Below are 12263 nucleotides of genomic sequence, written 5' to 3' on the forward strand. Positions count from 1 at the left end.
TAGCATATCTACAAATGGAAAGGCAAAATTCCCCTACAAAGCAATTGCCGCTTCATTTAAGGAAAATGCAGGAGACTTTGTGGATATTTAAGTTATAATTAGAAAAATCTTAATAATAATTCATAAAGGAAACGGTTTATAAGAAGTAAATAAGGAGGCCAGATAAAAGGAAGTCTTTTATTTGGTTGTTTGTATCATTGTATGTTATGTCCACTGTATGTTATGTTCACGTTTAATGAGGGTGGATCGGTGTGGTGGTGGGGGGTTTGTGTTATGTTGTAAATAAAATTCCAACAAAAAATTAAATAATGAAAATGCACTGGAAACTATTCAGAAGTGGAAACATGCTCCTCTAAGCCTCATGCATATTAATCCGATTCCTACCCCGTGGCGTTGTGGTGTGTGCGTGCAAAATTAAGGGACCCTTCCTGCACACCTGCGGTAGGGACGTGACAAGAATTCACTGCAAGGGGAAAACCCGACTGTTCCTTTTAAACCATCAACTGGATATTTACCGGTAGCAGCGAAGTTGATGTTTTGGAAGGGTCAACCCTGATGACACAGTACCAAAAGATGCAGCAGATTGTTTTGAATCAGGCATAGGCAAACTCGGCCCTCCAGATGTTTTGGTACTACAAATCCCATGATCCCTAGCTAACAGGACCAGTGGTCAGGGATGATGGGAATTGTAGTCCCAAAACATCTGGGGGGGGCCGAGTTTGCCTAGGCCTGATGATTTAAAAATAATAATAATGCTGCGTATTTGAGAGTGCATGACAAAACGCTTTAGCAACAAGCGTGCGTGATCTGTGTGATTTGTCAAGGTTGCAAATTTTCTGTGGATTTTTTTGTTCCCTTTTGGGGGAAGACATCTTGGCAAGGAGGTTCAAGACCCAGAGAACAGCTTTCTCCTCAGACCATAGCAAGGGGGAGATCAGCAAGGCCCAATTCTTTCTAGCTCTCCCCTATAAAACTGTAGGCCCCTTTCGCCACTCTGCTATGGGGCAGGAGGCTCACCATATACTGAATGGTTTGAAAGAAGTTATCAAAGCCCTGGATTGAAAACAGAAGGTTGAACCAAGATGAGTGTCCCGAACGAAGCAAAAGAATTATAAAAGGAACTCACTTTTGTAACTGTCGCTACTTCCTTCCGAACTACCCAGCGGTCTTGTGTAAACTTCCACATCTGAGGAGGGAAAACGCCATGGGAAGGGGAGAGAAGGACACCATCGTATTAAAAAGAGGCCGTTCTCCAGTGTGAATACAGCCGCAATCTTAAAAAAAGCACAACTGTTAATATGAGGGAACTGCTGTTGAACCTGATGTACTGAATCTCCAGTCTGGAAGCAAGTAAAGGCCTCCCCTGGGCAAAAAACGGTTAAGGAAAAGGGCATTATTCTACTAACCAGTCCCACCAATTTAAGGATTTCCTCTTACGCAACAAGACACCTTCCTCCCACCCAATGCTGCTCCGGAGGGTTGGGGGAAATTTTTGGACAGATAGATTGAAGGGGGCACACCAACAAGGGCGGGGGGGCAAATGTTCTGTTGAACAAGCAGAAATCCTTGTGCCGACAGAACAATGGTTTTGCTGTGTTGGGTTCCATCCTAAGCTCTTCCCCCCTCCACTTTTTAAACCTCAAATGATTACCACAAGCAGGAACCCACAGGTGTGCTTGCCAGGGCAAACATACATTTCAATCTGGCACGCACCTGCCAAAGTGCCGAGTGAAAGTTGGACAAGGAGTGAGCCATGTATGGAGGTGTGGGAGGGACCAACAACCCCTGCCCACTCCCCCAAAGCCTGTGAACACTTAAAAAACAAAACAAGCGCAGGGTTGGTAGAGAACACACACTTTGTGTTGGGTGGCTTCTAAGGGTTTCTGGACTTGAGAAAATAAATGTTCAAGTGGGCAAACGGATTTCCTAAACTTTTTTGCAATGCTGTTGCAGCAAAAGGAATATTTGACTTTCTTGTTTTTTTTAATACTCACAACAAAATCCCTCCCTCTGCAGAGCACTTCTGCCGGGACTCCACTGTGCGGGCTGGAGGTATCTTTCGGATAGAGGACATCGCTGTTGAAGACAAACCATTTATTAGCCGCAGGACACCACAGTGCGACCCAGTAATAACACATGTACAGAAATTCCGGGCACCCATCCAATGGCACCTTGAAACGTTGCCTGGGATTGCAAGCCACCAGCTAAAGGCATTCCAAGGAGAAACCAAAACGCTTTGTATATATTAAAGCCGGAAAGAATTTCACAATAGTGAAAGCTACATAGAAGTGCATGTGACACGACCGGTTTCTATTTGCCAGGGTTTTGAAAGAACCAGAAAGGTGTGTGCAATGCAGTTGTGTGCAATGACGGTGTAGTAAATAACTTTAAAACTAAATTTGAAAAGAAAAGAAGAGGAGGAGGAAGAAGTGGTTCTAAGGTCTACGTACAAGCGGTTCCCTCTGATCAGAAACTCCCAAGGAGAATTCTGATACAATAGTACAACTCTTGCATGAGGTTCCAAGATTCTTGCATTCACTTAACAAGGCCATTAACAACTTTGGTCCAGGATACTTCAAAAGTCACCTGATTGCTTATATCCCTGCCTGATCCCTGAGATCTTTGGGTGCCGGGAGTCACTGTTTATGATCCCGCATGGCTCAGGTGCATGGCTTGTATCCAACAAGGAGCCAGCTTGAAAATATGCAATGGGTACACAAGCAATACACCCTTGTCTCACATTAACAAACTGTCACGCTTTGCATTGTGTGCTATTGTGTTTATATCACTGTAAACAAAACAGCAGCAACAAGAATAAGAGCTGCCGTAATTCGAACAACAGACTGGCGTTCTTTGCAAGGGGTGAGTCCCTCAAGAACAAAAGGCATTTTTACCTTTTCACAACCCAGTTTCCCTGCACCAACAGCGCCACCTGCTGTATGCACCGCAAGGCTGCTGTAGGATCCGTCCCAGAAGCCAAGAGGCTCATCAGGTTTGCAAAAGCGATGACCTTCACTGCAGAAGGGGGGAAAGCAGAAAATGCAAATAATCCTTAGAGATTCAAATACCTAAGTCAAGGACAGAGTCCCGGTGGCCTTCTAGACGTTGCTGGACTGCAAATCCCATTGTCCTTGGCCATGCCAGCTGGGGCTGATGGGAGCTGGAGTCTAGCAATTATCTGGATGTCTGCAGGCTTTCCAATCTCTGGTTGAAGTTAAACGTTCATAGGATAAGAGAGCAAATAATTGCAAGCAGTGAAATACGGCCCATCTGCCCTAGTACATTTAAAGCATCATCAGACCACTTTAAACCATCCTAGAATCATAGACCTGAAGAGTTGAAAGAACCCCCGGCAATGCAGAAATCTTTTGCCCGACATGGGGCGCGAACCCACAGCGCTGAGAAGAGTCTCATGCTCTTACTGCCTGAGCTATCCCAGCTTCCCCCAGTCAATCCTGGGAGCTGTAGTTTGTCAAGAATGCCGAGAGTTGTTGGGAGACCCTTATTCCCCTTCACAGAGCAACAATTCCTGGGAAAAGGAATGGAAATTCTAGCTCTGCCAGGAGAATAGGAGTCTCCTAGCAACTCTCAGCACCCTTAACAAACTACAGTTCCCAATATTCTTTGCTGTGGGAGGGGAGCCATGACTGCTTCTAGCAGCAAGATACTGCTTTAACTATGTATTTCAGGCGGGGCCCGGTGTCTCCCTGTTTAATATGGCAGGCTGCATCCATTAACCAGGAAGAGGGAGCAGGAGGGGCTGGTAACGCAGGAAGTCAAAAGAGTTCACAGAGGCTGTCTGAGTTGCGTAATGTCAAACAGCATACCGTTTCTCATCAAGATCTTGATCTGGTCCGCAAGGGGCAGAGTCCTCAGTTGAGCCATGGAAAGCACATTACTTGGGGCTACAGGCTTGTCCCTACGTAAGGAAAGAAAGGTACGATTTGGGAAACCACCACAGATAACTGAGGTTTGGCGATTTATGGAAAGCTGCCTTCCCCATTTCAGTAAGAGTTTTATTTCATTTCTAATCCAAGGAGCTCAAGGCGACATACGTGGCTCTCCCCCTCCCCTTTCCACCCTCGCGACAACCCTGCAAAGTAGGTTACGCCGAGCAATTGGTTACAGGTTACCCAGTTAGCTGCATGGCCAAGTGGGGACTTGAACCCTGGTCCCCCACTCTTAACAGCTACACCATATTGGCTTGGGAGAAACCAATCAGCCCAGATTTGGGGGGGGGGGCGGGACGGGATGTGGGAGCAGGAGATGCGACCATGGTTATTACAAATGGGAACAGGTCAGCTTCACAGAAACGCCCCCTTTGCCTGATTTGTTTTGCCTGCCTAGAAAGTGTCCCTGAAAACTCTAATGCCTCTTGCTCCCCTGGATGTGAAGAATGCCTGGGTAGAAAGCAAAATTTGCATTTGCTGCCCCGCCCACTTTTGCCACAGGCCCCGCCCACTCCTGGCATGTGGCCCCTGGAAGATGGGTCAGAACAGAATGTGGCCCTTGGCTTACTTACTTTTCATCTTCCACACTGGGAGGCACCAGCATCATCAAGTACTCACTGCGGGAAAGAGAAAGAATAGGTCATATTGCTTGCCTAGAGAAGGGATAGCCAACATGGCGGCCTGGACAACAACTCCCATGATCCCTTGTTGGGGTGGCAGATGACGAGGGCTGATGGGAATTGTGGTCAGAAATATCTGAAGGGCACCAGGTTGACTAGCCCCCCCCCCCCCAGTCTAGGGAATCTTCATTCAGAAACTCGTCTCCCGAGAGACATTGCACATACCTTTGTAAATCAAGAAAATCTTTAATAAAAATACATTTTTTTAAAAAAGAAACTCATCTTCCATTTTGCCTTCCCACACACAAGGAACACGAAACCTGCCAGCACAGCTCATTTGAGGCCTAGGGGAACAGCTGTGAGAAAGCAACAGCAGCAAACATCATCTGGGGAGATGGTAGCAGTGGCAGAATGAGGCCCAAGGCATTGTGAATTGGCCATTTAACTTTGCAGAGGTGGAAAAGCCGGCAGAAAGTCTACGTATACAAGCTTTTTGTCAGGCCTGGAATTTATTAAATGCAGGGGGGAGGGGGACTGTAGGCATGCCATTTCCCATGCTAATAAAAAATGCATTAAAAGTGCACTTGCGAGCCCCCGACTTCAGAACTGCCCCCAACGAATCAATTTGAGGAATTAAAAGAAAGACCTTTACCTTGGAGATTTAATTAATTCCGTGTTCCCAGCCATGCCGTGACCTTGACTAAACAAATACTGGCGCTCGTGTTCGGAACGGCTGTCCTGGGGAAGCAGGGGTGAGAAGCCCAAGATTCATTATGGGGTACAGATTCCAAGCAATGCTTAGAGGCTTAAGGGCTACTCTGAACAACTGCTCAGACCCCCGCTGTGCTTAATCTCCACATTTCTCCCGTATAATATGAAACAGAATAGCTGGCATTCCCCTCAAATTGCTGTAAGACAGACTTGTAAGGGTTTTGAAAGCAAAGCTTTCCCCCACAAATTTCAAGTCCTGTTGGATGCACTGAGAAAACCAGAAGTATATGGACACTTCCTGTGTCACACAACTCTTACTCCAGTGCTGGTCCACGAGCCACCGGCTTTTGGTTGCAGTAACTCCACCACAGTCCAGGTTTGGTGGAATGTTTCAAAGATCATGGAAGTCATAGAACTGTAGAGCTGGAAGGGACCGTGAGGGTAATATAGTCCAAGCCCCTGCAATGCAGGAATGGTTTTGCCCAACGTGGGGCTGAAACCCGCAACCCAGAGATTAAGACTCTCATGGTCTACCAAGTGAACTGGTCCCTTGGCACAATTGTGTGGTGGGGGGGGATGTCAGTCCATCACATAATATAGCGTGAGAAGCACTGCCCTGGCTATCCAGTCTTTAGTCCCCTCTCCCCAAATCACCACCAAAAGGGACTATAAAAAGGGGGAGAGGGAAAAAACACTGTAGAAGTATTACTTAGGCTTCCTTGGAACTAATCTCTGTATTCAAGAAAACGCACTATATTTTATATTTATTTCACTTATTAATGGCTTCCCATCTTGAAGCAATCCATGTCACAATATAAAACAGTTACAGTATAACATTCTTCTTTATCTTTAGTTTTTTTCTTTCTTTTCCTTTTCTCTCGCTTTCCCTTTCTTTAGCTTTAAACTTTCCTTGTCTTTTCCTCCTTCTGACTTTGTTCCCTTTTAGACTAAGTAGCTGTTTTATCTCAGCATGTTATAAAAAAATATATACTTTGCAATGGATGTGTATTTTTATACATCTTTGAATAAATAAATTTAGAACGGGGGAAAAATAAATAAAAGCAGCTAAAACATTTGCATATGTAAAAACAATTCAAAACGACGACAGCGCCTACGTAAAACCAGCTCATGTCTGAGACTTATACCAGCTGGAATAAATACCTTAGGTGGTTTGTTGAAAGGAGGACATCTTTAGCAGGTGCCGAAAAGACAACATAATCATAGAGTTGGAAGGGAGCCTGAGAGTCATCTAGTTCAACCCTCTGCAATGCAGGAATATGCAGCTGCCCCAAACAGAGAAGTAAACTTTCACAGGAACAGGTTGCCAGTATCACAGGGACCCTGAGAGTTAGTCTAGTCCAGTGGCCTTCAATCGATCGAGGCCTGAGACCCGACTGCATGCAACTGCAGCTCTGTTTATTGGAAAGGGGGCAGCGTAAAATGTAAAACTCACTGTGCATATTTAGCATATCCACTTTTGCAGCAGAAACACAAGTACATGTGCCTACACGCCTACCTTTAAACCGTAGTAATGCAAGTGAGCCCAGTGCTCCTCCGCCTGCCTCTTCTGCAGGAACTCGTAAGACTGAACCCGACGTTGCCGGGCCTGCTCCGACTCGGGGCGGGAAAACCTGACCTGGAAAAGGTGTCATTTCCCCACAATTAGCCACAGGATCCAAGCACCAAAAATGTCAGGCAGAAGAAACCTAGTCCAACCCCCCAATCCCATGTATGGAAATCCTCTCTGAGTCCACAGTGCTACGCAAGGAATAAAAAATGCACTGAAGCCAGAAAGCTTGTTTTTGAAAGGGATGTCTCTAAGACATCTAGCTGCAACTGGGATAATTCTTCCCTAAAACATTTATTTGTACAATGTCCTACATGGAAAAAAATTCTGGCAGAAGGTGATAAAGACAATCAACATGACTAACAATATTTGAAATTCATTTTTATAAATACCATGAGGTCTGGTGAACTACAATAGCAATCCCCCCCCTTTTTGTAATGTGCACAATATATTTTTTCTTTTTCATTCTGTTTGGTTTTCTACATGGGCACTATTTCTTGTTTCTTCTTCTTCTTTGTGTCTTCACTTACTCTGTGCACTTGTAATTCTGTGACTTTTATTCTTCAATAAAGAACATACAATTAAAAAAATAAGAACGCCAACCAAAATTACTGGCATTGCAGCTGCGGCCGGAGCCACTGCTTTCACTTTTTCACAGCTCCACCTGTTATTACTCCTGTTTTCTGGAAGGAAAAGGGTTCCTCATGGCTGATATGGACACGACTTGCCTCTGCTTTCCTACGCTGTTCTCACCTATGAATTATTTCCAGATTCTTTCACAGTCCTTTTATGCAGACCGAGGCATCACACCAAGTTTTCTATGTGCAGGGCGAAAGGCACTGAGCGGCATTACGAGATCCCTCACTTCCTTGTCTGAAGCGGTGACGCCCAGAGATATAGGACTCTATGCTCGAGTGTGAAGAGGATAAGGAAGCAGAGGGGGTGGAGATGTGTCTCTGTGCATGTATGTGGGCATGCACATGTTAGGAAGCACACAGCTGGAGGGGGGGAGCCCAAGGAGATTTCCTAGACCAGCGTTTTTCAACGCTGCGTCCGCAAGCGCTGTTTGGACGACAACTCCCATGATCCCTGGCTGTGGGCTACAATTGCTGTGAACGATGGGAGTCATAGTCCAACAACATCTGGGGATGGTGCTGAAGGACATTGTCTAGAGCAGCGGTTCTCAACCTGTGGGTCCCCAGATGTTGTTGGACTACAACTCCCATCATCCCTGAGCTCTGGCCTTGCTAGCTGGGGTGGTGGGAGTTGTAGTTCAACAACATCTGGGGACCGACAGGTTGAGAAAGGCTGGTCTAGAAGGACACTGTCCTAGCATACTCAAGATGGCTCTCTGGCGAAGGGAGAGGCAGAAGAAGACTTGTGGGAGGCCAGGAAGTTAGAAAAAGAGATGTGACTGATAGTACAGTGGTACCTCGTGTTAAGAACTTAATTCATTCCGGAGGTCCGTTCTTAACCTGAAACTGTTCTTAACCTGAAGCATTACTTTAGCTAATGGGGCCTCCTGCTGCTGCCGCGCTGCCGGAGGACGATTTCTGTTCTCATCCTGAAGCAAAGTTCTTAACCTGAAGCACTATTTCTGGGTTAGCGGCTGTAACTTGAAGCGTATGTAACCCGAGGTACCACTGTAAAGGGTAGATGAGACTCAACTAATCAAGGAAATAGGTTTGAAAGGTTGGGTTTAATGCCCCCCCCCCCGCCAACTGCATTCCTTAGCAGTGTTTCTCAAACTTGGGTCTCCTAGCTGTTGTTGGACTACAACTCCCATCATCCCTGACCACTGTTCCAGCTAGCTTGGGATGATGGGAGTTGTAGTCCAACAGCAGCTGAGGACCCAAGTTTGAGAAGCACAGCCTTAAAGCAAGGAAGCTGTAGCCTCCAGTCACTAGTGGACTCGGTCCCAGACAGCATGGCCCAAGGGCCAGGGATTATGAGAGTTGTAGTGGAAGAGCAAGGCGAAGGTCTTCAGCTCAGCAGTAGACCATCTGTCTTGCATGCGGAAGGTCCCTGGTTCAATCCCCGGCATCTCCAGGTAAGGCTAGGAATATCCCCTGCCCCAAACCCTGGAGAGCTGCTGCCAGCCAGTGTAGGCACTCCTGAGCTTGATGAACCAATGGTCTGACATGGCATAAGGCAGGTTCCTATGTTCCTTACATCTGGAAGAGTTGTAGTTTTGCCACTCTTGGTTAAAGAAACACAGGGAGTTTAAAAAGACAGAGGCCTTAGCTCTGTGGCAGAATGTCGCAGCTTCAGTCCCCAGCTTCTCCAGTTAAAGAAGCTGCCAGTCAGAGAAGGCATTACTGGGTTAGATAAACAAATAGTCCAAGCTGGTACAAAGCAGCTTCCTGCATACATTTCTAGGCTACAGATTCTGAAGTGCTGCTAAATAGGGAGTTTGGGCCTACCGTGATCTGCTTGACGTCTTCTTCTGCTTCATCCTGGGAAGAATCGCCAGCTGTTAACAAGGGGGAAGGGAGCGTGAAAATCACTATTAAAATGCCTTGACAGCCAACATTTCTCCAGGCAGGGATGTGCGATCTCCAAGATAGATGCCATTACGTTTTCTGGAGTTGCCAGGGGAACCTCACGACAGGGGTGGGGGGACTTAAGTTTCAGCCCGAGGGCCGCTTTCCATTCTGAACGGCCTCCTGAGGGCCACATGCTGGTGGTGGGAAGGATCAGAGGCCAAGAAAGGGCAAAGCAGCAAATGTAAATGTTGACTTTGGTATATAGTAGGCAACACACATTCACACATCCCTCTTCACATCTTCCACCCCAACAAGCCAGAATATGCCCCAACCAGACAAATATGCTTGGGGGTTCAAAGCAGGGGCATGTGAGAGTTGAGGCCTGAGGAGAATCTCGAGAGCATACAGCGTCACACCTGGCCCCCGAGTCTGAAGATACCCACCCCTGATATAAGAGCCCTCTTGGATCAGACCACAGGCCTATCTAATCTAGCGTTTTTGCTTCCCTATAGGGACCAATTTGCTGTTTCTGGGAGATCCAAAAGAAGTAGACCTGAAGGAGCGTCTCCACCCCCATCATTCTGCCCAGACGCTGAGGTCCAGCGCTGAGGGCCTTCTGGCGGTTCCCTCATTGCGAGAAGCAAAGCTACAGGGAACCAGGCAGAGGGCCTTCTCGGTAGCGGTGCCCGCCCTGTGGAACACCCTCCCATGAGGTGTCAAAGAGATAAACAACTACCTAACATTTAGAAGACATCTGAAGGCAGCCCTGTTCAGGGAAGTTTTTAATGTGTGACATTTTAATGTATTTTTAATATTTGTTGGAAGCCGCCCAGAGTGGCTGGGGAAACCCAGCCAGATGGGCGGGGTACAAATAATAAATTATTATTATTATTATTATTATTAACACAAAAGCAATAGCCACCCACCCTCCCCTGAGAGCAAGGACACAATATAAACCTTAGTAACAATGGTAACGACAATTTGTTCTTTCGTATGTAGCTTCCAGCTCTGTGTGCAATATATATTCATCACTGAGTTTTCCCTTGATGGGATGATCCTCCACAAACACACTTTTGGAGCCGTCCAAGACTGTAGCTGTTTGCACCCTAAAAGAGGAGCCTGCTGGATCAGACCAATGGCCCAGCATCCTGTTCTCCCAGGGGTCAAGTAGACTCCTTGCAGGGAAACTTGCAAGCGGGATTCAAGCACAACAGTACGCTCTGCCCCTGCAGCTTCCAGCAACTGGTATTCAGAAGCGCAGCTGCCTCCTGACTGAGGAGGAGGAACAGCCATCATGGCTGTCGCCAAGCCCTTTCCCTCCACGAATTTTTCTGATCCTCCTTTTAAAGCCATCTCGGCTGGCAGCCACCGCTGAGAAAGGCCCATGTCTGACTAGCCAGTGGACAGAGAAAGCCTAGCAAGCCACTCACGCTCATTAGCAGCTTCTCGCTCTCTGTATTTGGCATCTGCTTTGTCCAAGTAGGTGAAACTCGGCCTCATTTGCAGGATTCCATGGAGAGGCGTAAGGTGGAGCTCACCTGGAGGGAAAAGATGGGCATTTTCACAGCCATTTTCACTTTCCGGGGAAGAAAGAAGTAGGCAGAGCCACACCCCGGAGCATGCAGGCGGCATGATGAAAATACTGTTGCCAATCATCCCATTAACAGAATCCAGACATTTTAAAAATCCATATATATATGAATGGGTGCTTAAGTATTTGAATTGTTAAAGGAATGGTGAGGAATCTGTGGCCCTTCAGGGGCATATGGACTAGTATTTATTCAGCAAATTTCTTTATTTCAATTATTTAGTAAATTTGTTTGTTCATATCACGCCCATCTTCCTAAAAGGAGCCAGCTGAAAGACAAAAACATTCTAAGAACAATCACAGTTTTAAAAGATTCTAAAAGCATATGCCAAACCAATAAAAATCTTTTAAAAATATAATAAAAGCAGTCATAGTTAAAAACATCCGGTGATCTCAGATTTGCCAGGAACAATATACTTCAGCCTCCCAATGCCTGCATCAACAGGAAGATTTTCAGATACCTCCTGAAAGCTAATAAGGATGTAGGCAGATGCACCTCACTAGGGAGGGCATTCCACAATTGGGGAGCCACCACCGAAAAAGCCCTGCCACAGGTCAACCAATGGTGCCACCACCACCAAGGCCTCACTTGCCAACTGTAGTATCAAGATGGTTGATGCTGAGGAAAGCGCTCTTTTAAATACTTGGATCCCAAGGCATATATGGCTCTAGTACAAACACCTTGAATTGGGGCTGGAAGCTCACTGGCAAACTCCCATTATGGCCAGGTTGGCTGAAGCTAATAGCGTTTTAGAGTCCAACAAACCACTTGGAAGGCCACAGGTTCCCCATCCCTTCTACCAAAATTGGTACAAGTCTTGAGAATTCAAGTGTCACCTTTTCTACTTTTCTTTCTTTGCTTGTTTGTTACACAAGAAAATACTTAATAAAAGCTAAATTTAAAAAGTAACCTTTTCTGTAGATTGCAGCAGCATATCGCGATATGTTACTGGTCGTCTGTGAGGAGGAGAACGTTTGCTTGTCCATCATCTTCCTGCAAGGACAGGAAGTTACCTCAATTATATCTACCAGAGCAGTGGTATTCTACTAGCAGGTCACAGCCCAGGATCAGACTCCATTCACTGCTTTTTAAGGAGAAACAGGGGAAATGTCCACAGTACAAATGTATACATTCTAGTTATGCACTGCATGTCTGCTCAGAAGGAAGGCCTGCAGAGTTTGCCCCCAAACATGCGCAGGATTGTAATCCAAGGCCCAGTTCAGATGTTAACAACCTGTAAATTACAGTGGTACCTCGGGTTAAGTACTTAATTCGTTCCGGAGGTCTGTACTTAACCTGAAACTGTTCTTAACCTGAAGCACCACTTTAGCTAATGGGAC

At 46.2% G+C, this 12263-nt stretch overlaps 1 protein-coding gene across 2 annotated transcripts in view; it reads right to left on the reverse strand.

Moving 5' to 3' along the window:
• POLR3E (RNA polymerase III subunit E) overlaps positions 1-12263 on the reverse strand; it is a 35899-nt gene that overhangs the window by 17670 nt on the left and 5966 nt on the right. For both annotated transcript variants that reach the window (XM_053366178.1, XM_053366179.1), the window contains exons 6-15: positions 11834-11916; positions 10765-10872; positions 9272-9321; positions 6798-6917; positions 5223-5308; positions 4523-4567; positions 3828-3919; positions 2895-3015; positions 1995-2076; positions 1127-1186 (exon numbers count right to left, since the gene is read on the reverse strand). In XM_053366178.1, the coding sequence (XP_053222153.1) occupies positions 1127-1186; positions 1995-2076; positions 2895-3015; positions 3828-3919; positions 4523-4567; positions 5223-5308; positions 6798-6917; positions 9272-9321; positions 10765-10872; positions 11834-11916 (847 nt within the window). The remainder of the gene's footprint in view (positions 1-1126; positions 1187-1994; positions 2077-2894; positions 3016-3827; positions 3920-4522; positions 4568-5222; positions 5309-6797; positions 6918-9271; positions 9322-10764; positions 10873-11833; positions 11917-12263) is intronic.

This window comes from Podarcis raffonei, chromosome 14 (assembly GCF_027172205.1).
Source record: "Podarcis raffonei isolate rPodRaf1 chromosome 14, rPodRaf1.pri, whole genome shotgun sequence".
Taxonomy (NCBI): Eukaryota; Metazoa; Chordata; class Lepidosauria; order Squamata; family Lacertidae; genus Podarcis; species Podarcis raffonei.